This window comes from Desmodus rotundus, chromosome 3 (assembly GCF_022682495.2).
Source record: "Desmodus rotundus isolate HL8 chromosome 3, HLdesRot8A.1, whole genome shotgun sequence".
In the NCBI taxonomy this organism is placed as follows: domain Eukaryota; kingdom Metazoa; phylum Chordata; class Mammalia; order Chiroptera; family Phyllostomidae; genus Desmodus; species Desmodus rotundus.
Window position 1 is genome coordinate 31,149,954 of NC_071389.1, and position 17,900 is coordinate 31,167,853.

The 17,900-nt window shown below is 54.9% G+C and overlaps 1 protein-coding gene across 4 annotated transcripts; it reads right to left on the reverse strand.

The window, feature by feature from the left end:
• Positions 1–1,814: 1,814 nt before the first annotated feature.
• Positions 1,815–17,485, reverse strand: TAL1 (TAL bHLH transcription factor 1, erythroid differentiation factor). 4 transcript variants are annotated; one of them, XM_053921044.1, is made up of 6 exons: positions 17,346–17,485; positions 14,327–14,484; positions 12,898–13,066; positions 10,402–10,848; positions 9,029–9,123; positions 1,815–5,399 (listed from the first exon to the last, which is right to left on the reverse strand). In XM_053921044.1, the coding sequence occupies exons 4-6, from the start codon at positions 10,845–10,847 to the stop codon at positions 4,945–4,947; spliced, it is 996 nt and encodes a 331-aa protein (XP_053777019.1). In that variant the 5' UTR covers position 10,848; positions 12,898–13,066; positions 14,327–14,484; positions 17,346–17,485; the 3' UTR covers positions 1,815–4,944. The 4 variants fall into 4 exon arrangements, with proteins under 4 accessions (XP_053777019.1, XP_053777018.1, XP_053777020.1 ...); XM_053921043.1 differs by lacking the exon at positions 12,898–13,066; XM_053921045.2 differs by lacking the exons at positions 12,898–13,066; positions 17,346–17,485 and adding an exon at positions 17,100–17,266.
• Positions 17,486–17,900: the final 415 nt, after the last annotated feature.

Below are 17,900 nucleotides of genomic sequence, written 5' to 3' on the forward strand. Positions count from 1 at the left end.
CATCTTCTCATCTGCAGATAAGGACACTAGCCCAGATGACCCCCAGGCCCTGGGCAGCCTGGACATTTGATAGCCTCGAATCTCTGCCTTGGTGCCACCGAGCTGATGGACTCTTCCTGACTTCTCTGCATATGGACAGCCTTGCCCGCCCCGGGGAAAGGACCTTCTGAAGTGGATGCTCCTCCTTTCCATTCTCCATCCATGACAAGTCAGGCTGATGCCTCTATGCCTCACTGACACTGCTCTCACCAGAGTTGTCGGTGACCTCCACACTGCCAAATCCAGTCCACAAGTCGGGCCTTTATTTTTGGACCTCTCAGAGGCACTGGGCTTGGCTGACCCCACGTTTGCTTTAGCCTCTGAAACACCACACTCTCCCAGTGTTCTCCAGCCTCTCCTACTGCTGCCTTGGCCTTCTCTCTTTGTCTCTCATCCTCTCCTCATGCTGCTCCTCAGGCTTGTAAGCACAGGTCAGGTCCTAGGGCTGGGACCCAGCCACCACTGTCACCACCAAGACCCCACTGATCTCCCCGTGCCAGAGCTAAGTATCCCCATCCCACCTGCACAGGGACCTCCTAACACTGGGCTAGGGAGAGACACACAGTCTTCCAAAAGCCAAAGAGCTTCCCTACAGGCCAGAGCATGATCCCAAGCACTGTTGTGGTTTTATCCCCATAGCTACAGTTGGAAACACCCAGGACAGGACAGTCATGATCCAAACCTGGTGAGATGAGATAAGTCACCCAAGGGGAGCCAGCATTAGCTCTGGGCACCTGGACTTCCCTTCATGGCACATCTTTTTTCTGTAATACTGATCGCCTTCCAACTACCATATGATCAACACATTTGTGATCATTGTGTGTGTCTGTGTTTACTGTCTCCCTACTAGAATTTAAGCAACACAAGAACAGGGATTGTTGTTTTCTTCACGGCTGGATCCCCAGTACCTAGAACAATACCCAGCTCATTGGAAGTGATCAATAAATTATTCGTTAAACGAAATGAAAGGACTGGTACTCCATTGGGAATGCCTGCCGGACCTATTGAGGACCCTAAAGATCCAAGATCCAGCAGTCCCCACGCAGAGGCCTCCTCAGAACCCAGTGCCCCACCATCTGACTGGTACTCCCATTCCTAAGTCTCTATTCACTAATCCCAAAGCCTCAGCTTCCACTCCTGGGCCCTATGTGAGACCTACACCCCCAATCATCAAGAGCCAGAAATAAGAGCTGCCGCCTTGACTGAGTCATCGGGGAACCTGGGAGCCTCCTTTGGTGAGGACTTAATCTGTCTTGAGCCTATGATAAAGCACCTGCCTCCCTGACCGTGTGTCTCAGTTGATTAGGCATCGTCCTTCAAAGCGAAGGTCGCAGTTTTGATTCCTGGTCAGGGCGCATGCCTGGGTTGCGGGTTTGGTCCCAGGCTGGGATGCATAGAGAGGCAACTATCAATGTTTCTCTCTCACATCAACGTTTCTCTCCCTTTCTCCTTCCCATCCTCTTGCTCTAAAAACTTAATTATTTTTATAAAGTACCTGACCAGCCACAGGAGCCGAACCATACCCATGGGCCAGCCCTGCCTGGAAAGTGTTGGTGCACAAATGCTGAGAAGAGGCCCCTCTGTAAGGCCTGGGAGAGGGAAAAGAATGGAAACCCTACTGGGGAAGCATCAGGGACAGGTGGGATTCCCCCTCAGAGGACAGCTGAGTCCTTACAGCCCCCATTTCAGGGGAGACAGGTTCTTGCCACACCTTTCCTTTTAATGTCCCAATTCTCAGGCCTATGGATGCAACATGCAAGCACAAAGTCCTGCCCCCTTTGTAAAACTTTTATTTAGAAATCTTCCCAATATATCCTTATATATATACACACATCATCACCATATGGGTTTTGTCACTAAAGAGTCACACGCCCACAGTGTTGGCCTCTGGGCTGTACAAAGGTCAGGTACCTGGAGCGGTTACTCCTCTTCTGCAGAAAAATGCGGAGACCAACATAAGTCATCAATTCATCACGTACAGTACAACATTGACGGAAAGTGCTGGGCCCGCCCACAGGAGTGCTGCGCTATGTACATGGGCAGGGGCAAGCCTTCGGCGGGGGGCCACGTACCATTGACCTCACAAGTACGACCGGACCACCCCCAAAGGCCGACATAGTTGTCGACTGACTACAGACTCTGTGCCCTTGGTTTTGTTTTTGGAAAAGGTTGTACCATCTTGTTGTTTGCCCCTACAAATAAAAGAATATAAATTTTTCTTAAAAGATGGGAGTCCCTCCAGTCATTTTTGTTCTCGTGTTTTTTTACCTTTCCATGTTTTCCCTTTAGTACAGATATTATTCTTGGAATGTTGCCCTTTCTTCATGGGTGAGGAGGAGGCAGAGGAAACAGAAGGGTATGGGGGGTGCGGGTTGGAAATGAAAATAAAATATGGATCTTCTCTAGTTCTTACAAAGACCTGATGCTTCTTGCCTCCCTATCCAGGCTCATTTTAGGTAGTTGCATTATGTTTTGCATATTCTCCCTGTGTTCCCATATCTCTTATCCATTCTTGCTCCTGTACCTTGCCTTGGAATGAGACAGAAATGAAGTCAATTATGAAGAAATGAGAACAATCTAGATACCAATCTAGATATCAGGCAAAAATGGTTTAGAACCTAAATTACCCAAAGCTGAGTGGTCAGGTAGACTGGCCCACTGCCTAGCTCCTGGACTCAGGGTGGGAAACCCCACTGCAGGATTGCTGTTGAGGGCAACGGGGTTCCTTATGGTCTCAGAATTCTACTTTCATGGTTCCAGTCAGCCCCCACCCAAGCGCTAGGAGACAGGCGGGCCAGGGTGTGGATGAGAAATTGGCACTGAAAGAGACAACTTGTCCAGGCCACCCTGGGAGTCTGAGAGAAGAGGGAGCCAGGAGCTGAGCTCCTGGTAGAACGCGTAATTCATCTCCTAAAGCCCATCTATCCATCCACACTGTGGCCCCAAGTCAGAGTAATCCACTGGGAAGCACACACAGCCTTAGGCCAGGCGCTCTGTGTCCAGGCAGATGGGATTCCTCACAGGAACTTCCAAGTACTGGAAAGGAACCATTCCTAATATTCACTAAAATATGATTTTGGGGGGCTGGCGTGGGGCAGTGAGAGTGGTACAAGGGTTAACCCAGGTGCTGCCATCCCCATGCACTGGGCCTCACAACTTAAAAGGAGAGGGAGTGGGGGCAGGGATCATATGGCTGTATTAGGCTGCACTCGAGGCCCCATCATGGTGAGAGCCAGCCCTGAGCTGAAACCCAAAACATGTAGGACCCTTCCCAACAGCTGCAGTGCTGGTTCCTCCACGCCGCCATGGGTAGGGCAGGGCCATCGGGTCATTCCCCTCTGACCTCAAAGGCAGAGCCGAGTTGGGGGTGGCTGGGGTGACTTGAGGGCACAATGACGGGTATTTTGGACTTGTGTACAGTTTGTTCCTTGGGCTTGAAATGCAGGTCACAGGCAGGCCTCGCCTTTAGAAAACCATGTCCCATCACTTGGATTGACACAGAAGGTCAAGAAGGGGGCAGTGGTCCACTCTACAAAAGGATTCTTCACTTACAAAAAGGCTCGTGGTAATATTTCTTTAAAAGATGAAGGATAAAGATTTGATTTACAAAAATGTCATGTACAATTTTTGGAGGGGGCCACTCCTATTGCATTAAGCCAGCCTCCCACATACACCCGTGATGACGGAAAGCTACACAGTCGAAGGGTGTTTAAGATTCTGCTCAGTGAGTGTGTGTATGTTTGAGTCCCAGCTAAGGCCTGGTTTTGGACTGGATTCCCCGTGTCCTAGAAGTGAGACTGGATCCTGGGTAATATCAAGACCCACCAATCACTGAAGTCAGAAAAAGTCCCAAGTGCCAGGAAAAAAAAATGCCAGGAATTCCTAGGACAGTTTGTGCTCATTTTGGTTCAGAACACCACCCAGGACCATTAACTAACAGACATCCTGCAGCAGGGAGGTTCCTCTGAGCATCGTGGAGAACGCACAGATGGGGCTCCCATCTACTGTCAGCACAGCACGTGCCCACCAGCACACTGGCATTTGCTCACTGCAGGAACAGGGATGTTCCTTTGAACGGACCTTTGAAGCCCATGTGCCCCAAATAGCACTTGCTCAATTTCATCTAATCACCTTTCCTTTCTCTGCCCATCACACAAAGCCCAAAGGGCATGCCTACAGCTGCAGACGTGGTCCCCAGAGCCACAAGGATTGAGAAGGCAGGTTTCAGTGGGGAGAAAGTAAAGCTTCAATCCCCAGGGCAAGAAGTAAGGGCTACTTGGTTTTCTGACCCTCTGGCCCAGCTAGTCGGGAGCAGGTGGTCCAATGGCCGTCTTCTTCAACCAGGCCCTGAAGAAGGCACCTCGAAGCTGTGACTCTGTAGCAGTTGGCAAGCTGGATGGACCAACATGGGCCTGGGCGAAGATGGGGCTCAAGAAAAGGGCAGCTATTGGGTACCTATATATTTGGACAGTGTGGCCACAAAAACCACCCAGCCAACTTGGGAGGGGCTAAAAGGCAAGGCAGAGGCTGCTGAATACCTCAGGTGAGAGCTGACAACCCCAGGTCTCAGGAAAGACAGGGCTTCCAAGCTCCAGGCCAAAAGCAGTGCTGCTCCAGCCTCTTACTTGAGAAGTCTTAGGGTATGGGGAAGGGAGAAGACCGTGCCGTCTTCATAAAAAGTACCTACCACTTTGCTCCACTTTTCCATTCTCCTATTGAGGCAGGAAATGAAAAAGCCAGCCCCAGGGGCAGTTTGGGCTTCCCAAAGTTCAGGTATTGAGGAAAGCTCATCAAGTCCATTGCTCTACTTCAGAGCTGCCCAATCTCCACCCACCTGCCCTGAAGCCCACAGTCCCAGCAGCCTGAGGGCACCTTCCTGGCTGGCCCAGGATGGCCCCAGACCCATCACCGAGGGCCGGCTCCATCAGCGGCGGGCAGCATGGCAGGATGGAGGCTGCGGGCTGTGTGCTTGGGTGCCGGCTCTTCTGTGTAGCTGTCCGGGCTGGCTGCCCCATCCAGGGAGCTGCCACAGCTGGAGTTGGGGGACAGCACATCCTGCAGGAGGTCATCTGGAGGTGCACCACCCCCTCCTCCCCCACTCTCTCCACCTGCCCCCACCACGGGGTCCTTGCCAGGCTTGGCCCGCTGGGTGCCCTCCTCCTCCTGGTCATTGAGCAGCTTGGCAAGGAAGTTGATGTACTTCATGGCCAGGCGGAGGATCTCATTCTTGCTGAGCTTCTTGTCTGGGGGGTGCGTGGGGATCAGCTTGCGGAGTTCAGCGAAGGCCCCATTCACATTCTGCTGCCGCCATCGCTCCCGGCTGTTGGTGAAGATGCGCCTTACAACTTTGGTATGGGGACCTGGAGGGCACAAGGACAGGGTTAGGAGAATGGATTGGGAATCTCCCAAGGATCTTCTGCTGAAGGGAAGGGGGAAAACCATCCTTTGGGAAACTTGGGAAACCCAGAATGCCTTCTTTCCAATTACTTAGAAAACTTTTACTCATCCTTCAAAACCCAGTACATTTGTTTCCTCTTCTCTGAGGACTCCTCTCGCGCCCTCCAAAGAGATCTGACCAACTGCCACAGCCCTAACATCCCAGAATCTCCATTACTCTTGATCATTGTTGTATGCTTCTATGCTTATCTCTCTCTTTCTATGGGCAGTGAGACATTTGAGGACAGGGGCTGCTTATCATTCATTCATTCATTCATTCACTAACTCACTTGTACCAAGAGGCCATATTGCACTAGTTAGGAAGACAAACTCTGGAGCCAGATTTTCTGGGTTCAATTCCTGACTACTACTCACTAGATAGTGACTTTGAGCAATTTACTTAAACCCTCTCTGCCTTAGCTGCATCATCTGTGAAATGGAGATAATACTAGTCACTCAAGTATAAGATTATCACATGGATCTAACAACTAACACAGGCAAAGAACTTAGGACAATGCCCGTCTCAGATTAAGCATTCATACAATCAATGTTAGCTATCATTATCTGTGTACTGGTTATTTCCTAAGAAGCAGGCACTAAGGAATAATGGTGAACAAAACAGACAGAGTGGCTGCCCTCCTGGACCTTACATTTTAATGGGAATGACAGGTGATGACCAAGCAGCAAACAGATAAACAGACAGGAGGCTGAATGTAAGTAAAAGATGGAAGGGAACTACTGTGTTTAGCTGAGCTGGTTGAGGATGGCCTGTTGGAGGAGGTAACATCTATAAGGTAAGAACTTAAGGCTTAAGAAGAGCCAGCCAGGCACAGAAAGATGGAATGGCATGTGCAAAGGCCCTGAGCTAAGCAGGCTCAGTCCAATCCCACAGGGCCCTGCAGTGAGGTGTGAGGATTTTATTCAAAGGGTGATGAAAAGCACAGAGTAAGGATTCAGTAAATGTCTGCTGACTGATCATGCTGGCAGGTGGGGGACTGGAGGAGAGAGCAGAGACCAAAGGGAAAAGGACTTACACTCTGGGCTCTCTCCCCCAGGAGAGGGGTGGAAAGACTGCCAGGCACAGGCTCCGCTTGAGGCTGTAGGCAAGCATTTGAGGGCTGCCTCAGTCTCCCCATGTCTACAATACACTGATTATAGACTGGATCAACATTCACTGGCGTTCATGTACTGAGACTTGCAGAGCAGTGGCAGATACCAGTGTGCATGTATCTAGCACGGGTGTTGTGAAAAGCACTGTGTTATATCCAAGCCTGACCTGGATTCCCAAAGCCAGGGAAGACAGAGGTGAGCCCTGCTAGTGCTTCTGAGCTCTGGGCTGGGGTGACCGCTTCTCTCCCCATCACAGAGCTGGGCTCCCAGCAGTCTTCAGGAAGCTCTGCACATTGAAGGAATTGCCAGTACTGGCATATTTTTTTGTTCTCTTCCTATAACCCCTGGAACCAGACCTCAAAGTGTGGAAACTTGGGTAGGGGAGAAGAAGAAAGGAAAAACCAAGACGTCCCCTGAGACCCACTGCTCATTTCACAGCTAAGGGAGCCGGGACAGAGAAGACCTTGCCTCCAAGGTCAGTCTGTGACCCAGCTCCTCCGTGCCAACTTCCTGCTTGATCACCTCTCCTACGTGTGTGCACGTGCACTCATACACACACACATCTTCCTGGGAAGGATCACTCGCCCCCTGCCACAGTGCCTCTGAATCTGTCCTTCCAAACCTCAACAGGCCCCAGCCCAGCTGACTGTTCGCCAAAGGCCAGACCCAGGCTAGGAAAAACACAGAATACCTGCTGAGCAGTCCTACCCAGGTGCCTCAGATAACTTGCTGTTCTCTGCCTCCAGGCCAGATGATGGGGAGTCCCTCAGCTGTGACTAGGGAGGACCAGCACCTGCTCCATGACTACTGGTAGCTGATCTTGAGGGAGCTCCTACATGGGGAGGGCAGGGGAGCTTTGTGACTGCTGTCACAGCTAGAGCTAGACAGGCTCCAGAAGGAGCACCTACCCTGGGCCAGGTGCTAAAAACACTTTACCACATTGTACACTTTCAATAGTGTGAGGAAGCTGTTGTACCCCTCACTTTACAGATGAGCAAACTGAGGCCCAGAGAAGTTCAGCAACAGGAAGCACATCAAGTCCCGATGTTAGACCTTGCATAGTAGGTTCACTACTATGCACTCTTTTTGGTTAAATTTCTGATTTAAAGTCAGTGGGCTTATCCTGCACCCTCACACCCTCCCCTTCACTATCATTTCTATCTATTCTTCTGCAGCTCCTTCCCAGAGAACTACCCACCTCTCCACACCCTCCTGCCTGAGTCTATCCATCCTGTATGACCTCTGTTTCTCTCTGGCTGGCCACTGAATAGATGCTCAGTAAATATTGGTAACATTATGAGTACTGGCTTCCCTAACCCTCCTGTACCCCCCGCAAACCCTTATACCCTTCCCACCTCCTTCCTCTCTTCTGTGCTTATTTCTGTTGCTTCTGCCATTCATAGAAAATACCTCCTGCCTGGGGAACTTCAGGGCTAGTCCTGCCTACTTCCTGTTTGGTACATCCACCTCCCCTCTCTAACCTAGCATCACTGACACCCCATCACCCTCCCCTCTTGGCCTTACACCCATGTTGACCCAAACTGGTTGGATTTTCTGAGGTCTGTTCCTTGTCTAGACTCCATCCCTTCTTTCCAGAAGACCACAGAGAGCTCCACTCCAGAAGCTCCAGCTCAATGCACATCCCTCCCACCTGTCCCTTGCATGAATCCCAGCCTGGCTCCAAGGCCTCCAAGTGTCTTTCCTTCAGGAGCCCAGGCCCAGCCAGATTGAGCACTGGGAGCTCCAGGGATTTCCTCCACATCCCTCTAAAGAGCTTGCTCTCCTGGCCCCCTGGTGCTGGGCCCCATCTCCTACATCAGGTCACCCTTGGGAAGAGGGAAGGGATCTTCAAATTGTCCACTCATTCAGCCTCTTCCCTCAAGTTCAGGGCCAAAGACTACTTCAGGCAGTACATAATAGCAGGGCTAGGGGCCCTTCTGGGGAAGCAAAGGGGCAGTGTAGAATCTATGATGTCAGGAAGGGAACTTCAGGTCTCTGTCCTAAGTGTGGAACAAGGGACAAGAAGGCCCCATAATGTAGGGACTTAGAAGGAATTGCACCGTGAAGGTGCAATTCTAGGCGAGGAGCAGACTCCAGACTCCAAAGAGGTCTTAAAAAGAAGTGCAGGGAATCCTTGAGGGTTAGTGCTTAGTGTAGGGCGACCTGTGTTTTTGTCCTCCCCCAGGATCTTTGCTAAGCATAGGAATCGAGCTATAGTGAGGACTGCAATGGACCCTTAGAGGTTTGGGCTAAAGGCCACAATGTATCTTCGCTCCCACATCCCCTCTTCCCTAGTCCCTGCTCAGTGACAAGGCTACTTCTGGCAATTTGGGGTTCCCAGGTAGCCTGCCCATCCATGTGGAGTAGTCCCCACGATCCCTCCTTCAGGGCGCTGTAACCAGCATGAGAGGGAAATAACAAAGGTGGGGGCAGAGAGACTCACCGTCAGTAATCTCCATCTCATAAGGGGAGGGTCTCCTCTTCACTCGGTTATTGGTGGCAAACATAGAGAAGGCATCGGGCTCCCCAAAGAACCCACTGTGGGAAGGAGCAGGCAATTCACAAGATCACACGTAGGGTGGAAGTGAGGCAGAGGCTCCTTAGCAATCCCCCTGCATGTCCTTGAACCTCCCACCCCTGGAAAAACGGGGGCAGCCCTGGTCCCTTCACACCTGAATTGGGGATAGGGGCATGAAACACACACCCACGAGCACACGCAGAATGCTCCTACCCTCTCTATGTGGTGAAACAAGCAAGGGGTGGTAGGGTCACATACCCACGCATTCCTACACACCCACACAATCAGAAATGAACATATGGAAGAAACACACAAAATGAACAGGCACGCCCCACAGATAGACATACTCCCCTCCCCCAATGCAAGCCCATAATCTGTAACCTCCACTCTCAAACAGGTGCACACACAGGCAGACATGACCTTCTCATTTGGTGCCATGCAACTCCAGCACCACAAAAGAGCACACTGTCCCCTCCCCCCAACACTCCATTTTCACCCTCATCCCATGGGGCCTGTGGACAGACAACAGACAGGAAACCCTGACTCCCCACCGCTGCCATGTCCCCTCCATCACCCATTTTGGGCTCTCTATAGCATTTTTCTGGAGTCTCCTGCAGACTCACTGAATGATCCACACTGTGCATCCCTGCCTCACCCGCCTGTCCCCACCCCAACCCTGCCACCATCTCTTCACCATCTCAGTGGCCTTGGCAGGGAAATGGACAACCTCACACCAAGGGGTGGAAAAGCTTGGGGCCAGAGACCACAGCTAGGGACAGAGGGGCTGGAGAGAAGAGGTAGGGGTCCACCCCAAGGCAGGCCCCGGAGCAGAGATTTTAGATGCAGAGGAGGGGGCCCATTTGCAACCACCTCAGACCCTTATCTCTTACCCTTCCCCACAGGGCTGCAGCTTCCAGAAGGATTCACAGTGGAGCACATTCAGACACGCTCTTGCCTGGTACTCATGTTCACGAGACTCCCTCCTGGCATCCCTTACCCCGAAACCACACAAGGCACCCTGCTGCTCACACACTGCCACAAGCCCGCACTCTCCCTTCTCGGCTTACCCACCCCCGGGCGCGCTGCCGTCACAAGGCACCGCACTTCTGCCCGCGCCCTCTCACAGCGAGCTCCTTTCTCACTTGCACACCGGGACTCCAGCTTCCAGGCTTTGACGCCATGAGTTTAAAACACCCCCTCACTTCTTGAGCTGCAGTCAGGCATCCCACGAAGAGCAGACAGGGGCTTCCCCCGGGCCGTGACCGCCTGCCCGCAGCGCCCTCCCTCCGGGCACTTACCTGCCGAGGGTCGCCAGCGGCTGGCTCAGGCTGTAGAGCAGCGTGCGGCCGGGGGCGGCCGGGGCCGCCAGCGCGGGCGGGCTCAACTGCACCATCCGGCCGTCCCCGGTCAGCTCCGCCGGGGCAGGAGCGGGCGCGGGCGCCGGAGCGGGCCCAGGAGGTCTGCACAGCTCGGTGGTCGGCACCCGATGGCGCGCTTCGGCCGCTGCGGCGTCCCGGCCCTTTAAGTCTCGCACGGCGCCGCCCCCACCCGCGGGGCCGCCCCCCGGGCCACCGCGCGCTCCCAGCTCGATCACCGGGGGCTCGGCGGGGGTAGCGCGGCTCGTCTCCTTGGCGACGCCGTTCAGCAGGACCAGGTGCGGGGGGGCCATGCGGGCCTCGGCCGCCTCCCGTCCCTCCAGCGGGGGGTCACTGCGTGCCGCCTCGCTGGGCGGCTGCTCCGTCATCCTGCCGGCAGACAGACAAACAAGAGGGCGCCCGCTCTAAAAACCAGCCCCGGTCCACCGACGCGGGTGGGGTAAGGGGCTGAGGGCAGAAAGAGAAACTCACGCGCCGAGACGGGAGAAAAGGCGACAAACTTAGAGCCACTTCGACACACACCGGCCCTCGGGGCCTAAAGCCCAGGCCGGGCTCGGGAGGGAGGGATGGGTGGGGGAACTCTGGTTTCGGAGAAGAGGGGAGGGTGCCTGAGAGATGCCGAGACTGAGGGCCGAAAGGACAGCGACAAAAGGACGACAGATATATTGGAAGAAAAGGAATACAGCATCGAAAGACAAACAGAAGAGGGAAGAGGAGGAAGGAAATGTAGAAAGAGGCGAGAGAGAAATATCACCACCACCACCCAGTCCCCCTTCTCAGGCCGCAAGGGAAGAGGAGGGAACAAATCCCCGACCGAGTTCCTCCCGCCCCTCTTCAGGTTTTGGCGGGGAATCTGTCCCGCGGAGGTGGGGTGCTTTAAGAACCTCTCAGCGATACCGCCTCCAGCCTACCGCCATCCATATACCTGGAAACCTGCTGGGTTGCAAGTAGGGAGTTTAAGGAATGGAGGCTACAGGGCCTGGGGTCCACTCTGCTGAAGCTGCCAGGGAATCATCGGGAGGAAACAGCACCCCTTTCAACATATATTCACCCCCTTTGGGGTGTCTGTCTACACTAAGCAAACCCACGTTGTATTCTGTGCAGTTGCCGAAAACCCCAGCCATCCTTTGCTCCCACCGGGACTGCAGATGAGGCATCTGGAAGGGAAGATAAAGATCCTGGCCCTGCTTCCCTGCACACTCCACCCTCTCTGCTCACCTGCACTCAGGAGTGAGGTGGGGTCTGGGAGGGAGGGCCGGCTGAGACAGTATGGAGCTGAGTCTCCAAAGGGTGCCCCTGAGGCTATTGGGGTCTGGGCTCCCATCCACACGTGGGAAGGGGTGTCATAAAGGCCCTTGCACTCTTCCTTCCAGCACACCCCTACCGCCTTTCTGCCTTGGTGACGACCTCTGGGAAATACCTCCTTATGCATTTAAAAGCACAGTGCAACAGCTCAAGTAAACATTATTATTGACTTGAAGCCTGGGCCACCCAGGGGACCGCTGCCTTGCCCAAAGTCACACTGATTTGCAGAACTCTGATCTCACTCTGCCTACGCCATCCTCCATACATGAGCTCCCCTGCATATCCCCGGAGCCAGGGACACTCCTCTCCTCCACAACCATAATCCAGGATGACCACAGAGGCTCCACTTCCCCATGAGCAGTTTCTCCCATCACCCTGCTTCAATGCCAGTGGAGCCAGGCCCCATCTAGAACTAGAACAAAAACAAAACAAAACAAAACAAGCATGAGACTCTAGGTCCAGAGGTTGGGGATGCTTGTAAGTTGTTTTATTTAAAAAACAAACAAACCGAATTTGATGTGCTTCATAAGGTGCTCAAAATAAGTTTCCTGACTTCAGAATTATACAATTGGGGTATTTTTATAGCAGAAAATAAACACACAAGTATCCACTTCAACCCCAAGCAGAGTCCATCTAATCATTCACGGCGGCCATTGAGCTCCCATTCTGCCCCTGCACCGCCCAAGACTAAAGGCGGCCTGGGCACCATCCTCCCACGCCAGCAGAGAGACTGCATGGACTTTCTGAAACCTCTTCTTAAGCTCAACTGCCACCAGACACACAAGGTGATGGAGAATCACCATGCAGGCCGTGCTCCTTCCCTGGGTCTGCCAATCCTGAGGCCCGGCCCAGAAACAACAGAATTCACCGAGGCCTGGTGTACGTGAGCTGCAAAGGCAGTGGGTCCACAACACTTCACTGGAAGCGAGTTTATGATTCTGGCGGAAACAATAGATCTGTACCCACAGAATGGGACCGAGAAGATGGTGCGGCCACTAGAAATGCGCCCAAACAATACCTGTAGGCCCTCCTGGTTCCTCTGCAGCAGTGAAATGCACCAAAATATACCATTCTGCAATGAAACACACAAGCCCCAAGATGCTGGCTCCCTACCTTACTGTCCCAGTTCGCGGTGCGCCCAGTGACACGTGCTTCAGCCCCAGTTTCTAACCGAGTGCCAAATGGTGTGCACTGCAATCGGACTGAGCTCAGGCTCTCCTTATGACACATTTACACCCTCTGATTAATCCCAGGGCTCCCCCGCTGAGCGTAGGGGCAGATCCTGGAGGAGTAAGGGGAGTACATATTCCATATGAGTTGTCCGTGGCCCCAAATGCTCTGCCAGAGACCTATAAATATCGATATCTCCCAGGCTCCCTGTGGGAAGCCCGTGATTGGTCCCCAGGGTCTGTGGCGGACCACTCCCTGCCTGGCCCTCCCCGGAACTCAGGAAAAGCAGCGGGTTCTTCTGCAATCAGTCACCCAGGCCAGGGATCCATGTTCCAGAGGATGCCAGGGGAGGACTGACAAGCACCTTGGGTTGTCGGTTGTCAGGAACTAACCGCATCACTTGGCTTCGTTTAACATTACTAAAAAGAAAGCCTGAGTGATTTTTGTTTATTTGTTTTTATTTGGGGAAGATGAGGGAAGGGAGAGAAGGTTTCAAACTGAATGGCATTAGCGAATTCGACCATTACAATTCATCTGTCTTTGTGCAGCCAAGACCCAGCTCGCGGCACCCAACACCGGATCTTCACTTTTGTTGCCAGCCGCCAGAACGCTTCTGTGTGCCTGAACAAGTCCGGGGACCCGGGAGCTCTGGGGTGGGGTGTGGGGGGGGAGGCGTGGGGTGTCAGGCAGCTCCCAGTTCCGAAACGGAGTTTCTTGTATGAAAAGTGCCGCCGGGGTGCGTGGGGCTAGAGCCACCGCCTCACACCCGGCTTCCAGACCTCACACTGCACCCGCACCCGCACCCGCACGACACCCTGGGCGAGTCCCAAGAACGCTCGCTCGAGAACCAGCAGCGCCAGCGACCAGAACCACTTTCCCCCTGCTGCCAGGGGAGCGCAGGGGAGCTCCAGCGCGCCGCACCCTAGGCCTTTAGCCCCGAGGCCAGGGCCCACCCGAGTTAGGGCTGCCGTGGCCAGGACGGCTGCGGCCTTCTTCCTGCTGCCGGATCCGCCGGCGCGGGCGGCCCGCACCACGCGGCTGTGGCCTCCCCAAAGTTAGGGGCCTTGGGCAACGTCCTGGGAGCAGGACGTTGGGAGCGCCCTGCGGGACTAAGGTTCTGGTTTGATTCGTTGTAAAAAAAATAAAATAAAAAAAAATAACTAGCTTATTTTTTTTTGTTTTTGTTTTTAACCGAGAGTCGAAAAAGGAAAGGGCCCTGGGAAGCCACAGAGGGCACCGTCGGCGGCGGCGTCAGGTCCCGGATCCCCAGCTCCGGGTCCGTCCTCCCCTCCTGCCCTCCTCTGTCCCACCCGGGCCGGAACCCAGGGCCTTCCTGGACAGTTTCCACGGACAACGTTCCCCCCAAACTCACCTGGGGCATATTTAGAGAGGCCGCCCCCTCCGAGCAGGATGGCCACTCCGCCGCCGCAGAGGGGCCGGAGCCGAGGTCCGGGGCGTGGGCGCCGGTCTTCGCTTCCCCCACGCCGGCCGAGCGACCAGCAGTGAGGCCGCGGCGTGGTCCTGGGCGGTCTGCCGCGCCCAAACCGAGTTTCCAGGAAAGATGGGGGTGGAGAGAAAGAGGGAGGGCGAGAGGGAGGGCGAGAGAGAAATGGGGGTCAATGGCTGGGAATTACCTCACGTCCTCGCCAGCGCGCCCAGGGGAGTCGCGAGCAGCTTCCCGCCCCCCGCCTGCAGGTGTTTGCAGCCTCCCCCCAGCCCGCAAAGAAGCCCCGACACCGGACCAATCAGGGATAACGACTTGGTCCGACCGCACCCGCAGCCCCGCCGCAGACCTCCCGGAACGTCCGCGGACCCTCCGACCGGGACGTCGGGCTCGGTGTGGCCGCGCGTGCGTTCTCAGCACCGGCGGGTCTGCGGCGCTGGCTCGGCGGCCGCCAGGCCGGACCAGAGGCCGGGGCGCGCAGCGGGCCGCAGCCCGGCTTGGGTGTGTGTGTTGGGGGGCGGGGGGGTGGGGTGCGGAACGTGTGTTAAGAAAGGGGAATCCAGGCTTCAGGCCCTGGTCTGCGGAGCAGAACCTCTAAGCCCTCCATTCCCTCCATGCGCCCCCCCACCTGCCCACCTCCAGCCCAAAGCGAAACCAGAACCCAGTTCAGAGTCTGCTTTCCCGAAGGAATGGAGTCGGAACCTCAGGGATCCCAGAGGAGGGGGTGGTGGTGGTATTTGATCTACCCAGGACCCTTTTTTCTTCCTATTGATTAAGGGGGGTGGGGAGAAGAAGAGAGAAGAAGAAGGAAGAAAGGAAAGCAGGACAGAAGAAGACTTTAATTTGGGCATGAGTGTGGGACGCGGTGTGCAGACAATGTTGAGTTCAGTTGTACACTTGAAACCTGTATGGTTTTATTAACCAACGTCACCCCAATAAATTCATTTTTAAAAAAAGAAAGGAAGGAGGGCGATAACCAATGCCTCCCCTCAACCATCTCTACACAGCGAATTTCCATTTGTCGGTGTTCAGACCGGCAAGGAAGGGGGGAATTCTAATAATGCCTCGCAGCGATAAACGAGGCAAAGAAGAGGGTGAAAACGAACCCGCTACTGCTTTCCAGAGTGTAGGGGTAGTGAGATTTAATTTCCTTCTTCCCCCTCTTCGGAAGGTTTTGTTTAATTTGTTTTGTTTAAATCTTCCAGCCTATATAGGATCACTCATGGAAATTCTGGATTAATTGCAAAGGTCTCCATTTTTTTGCCCCGATTTTGGTGGAAATATAGGAACAATTATTCCCTGGGGTTTCACTCCAATGCGGGAGGTTTTCTTTCTCTTCTAGTCCACACGGCAGAGGGGTGGGAAGAAGAGGAGTCCGCTCGTTCCCAGTGTCTTACGTCGGGACTCTTGTTCTGCTGTGTGACCAGTCCCTTTCTCCATTTTTCTCCCCCAACCCTAAATCCAGGAACTTAAAAAAAGAGAGTCGCTGGGGGTGGGGGTGGGGGAGCCTCGAGGCTTTGTTAAGGGTCCAAGGGAGCTAAAAGGAAAAGGCCGCGTTACTTCTGGACGACTGTTTTAATTAATAAGACAATGGCGATGACATTAGCAACCCCTAAAACTGGAAAAGAAAACCCTTTCCTTCCGACCTAGGGCAGCACTGACCTCGTCCCTCGGAGCCGGGCCCCGGTCGCCGATGGGACGGGTGCCCGACCCTCGCGGGAACGTCGCTTACCGGGGAGGGGTGGAAAATGCTCCTTGGAGATGATCCCGAGGGCCCCCACCCGAGGCTCGAGGCTCGGCGAATGTGCCCATTGTCTTTTCCGGGCGTCCACCGCGGCCCCCCGCGGTCGCACCCGCGAAACTGACCCGAAATGGACAAAAGCCCGAGCGCGGCGGGAACCCAAGCCGATGGCTACTGGCTGGAAGGCGCGGGCCGCGGCGAGCGCCGCTCAGCTCGGAGCGTGGAAGAGCCTCCCGCTTATTAGCACATCCCTGAAACCCCGAGGCACAGGCTGGCCTCCGGACACAGCAGCCACCGCTCGGGCTCCCGCCGTCCGTCCCAGCCAACAGTGGCTTCCGAATACATAGTAATTTGGAATAAAATGTGAAATCTTTCTCCCCGCTCGCAGGCAGCCTCCTCAACTAGCGCCTCCATCTCCCTCTCGCGTTCCCTGCTACCGGCCAGCGACGTGCAAATGCACTTCTAAAGGACACAAGCACACAGTCACACAACCGAGGGGACAGGACCACACACTGTCCAGCCCCATGGAAGGGAAACACGGCCCCAGTCTGCCCCACAAACCGACGTGGTCAGGCCCGTGCATTGTCCAATACGACACAACGAAATCAGTCCAACGCAATCGCTCGTGGACACACAACTCCACCTAGTCGAGATCACACACGCCCAACACCACAACGGGACCACCCAGACACAATCTCAAAGGCCGCACAGCCCCCACACAGACCAGGACCCACGTCGAGAAGCCAAACTAACGTAACTGTATACAACGACGAAAACGCAGAAGAGCCACCAAGAGCCCAAATCCACACACCCAAACAGCGCAAACACCACCCCACTCAGACGCACAACCGATCGCCCGGAGCACCACACTCGGGAGGAGTGCAGGCTGCCCACGGCGGCCACCCGCGCTCCCACAGTCCCACCGCATGCACACAACACGGAGAAGGAATGAAAACCAACCACCGCCTCGCGCGTTTCTGTGTGTTGCGTAAGGAAAAGGGGAAGGAAGGAAGAGAGCCTCTGAGACGGGAGGGGCGGCGGCGGCGAGCGCGACGGCGTCCGTGGAAAATGCCCCCCATCGAAAGAAGCCGAAGGAAAAGGAGTGGAGAGCTCTTCGGAGAGCAGAGGAAAAAGAGGGAGGAAACTGGTGGGGAGTTCCGGGAGGCCGCAGGTGGCTTCCCCACAGAACAAGGCCAGGATGCTCACGTTCTGCAGCTACGGGGGGACGCGCGTGGCCATGTTGAGGCCTGGTCCTCAGTGCGGGGGGGCCTCCCCCGCCCGCCGCCCCCGCCCGCCCGCGCGCCGCGCGCCCAGCTCCTCCGCTAACTCGCTCTCATCCCGCTCACGTTCCAGGCCTCGTTAGCATGGACCGCAGCGCGCCGGGGCCCGTGTGCGCCGCGGAGATAAGGCACTGCCGCGGGTCCGCTCGCCCTCGATAAGCGCCTCGGCCATTATGGGCCAAATGATTCATTTTAATTTGGCAATTTCACCGGAGGGAGTGCGGACTGGATGCGTGGAGCTGGGACCGGCTCCGGAATGCGCCTCGCGGAGAGTCGGACGCTCTGTCTAGGACCCGATGGGTCCAGCCCCATTTCTGATCGTGAGGCCTCTTGGAAAAAAACAGGCTCCCCACCACCTCATCCCTCCCTCGGCCTTCCACTCGCCTTTCTTCAACCACTCCCCTCCCAGTACTCCGTCCCTGCCGCTGAAGCCCAGGGCACCAAAACCATCACTCCTAACCCTTCCTTGCAGCCCCATTTT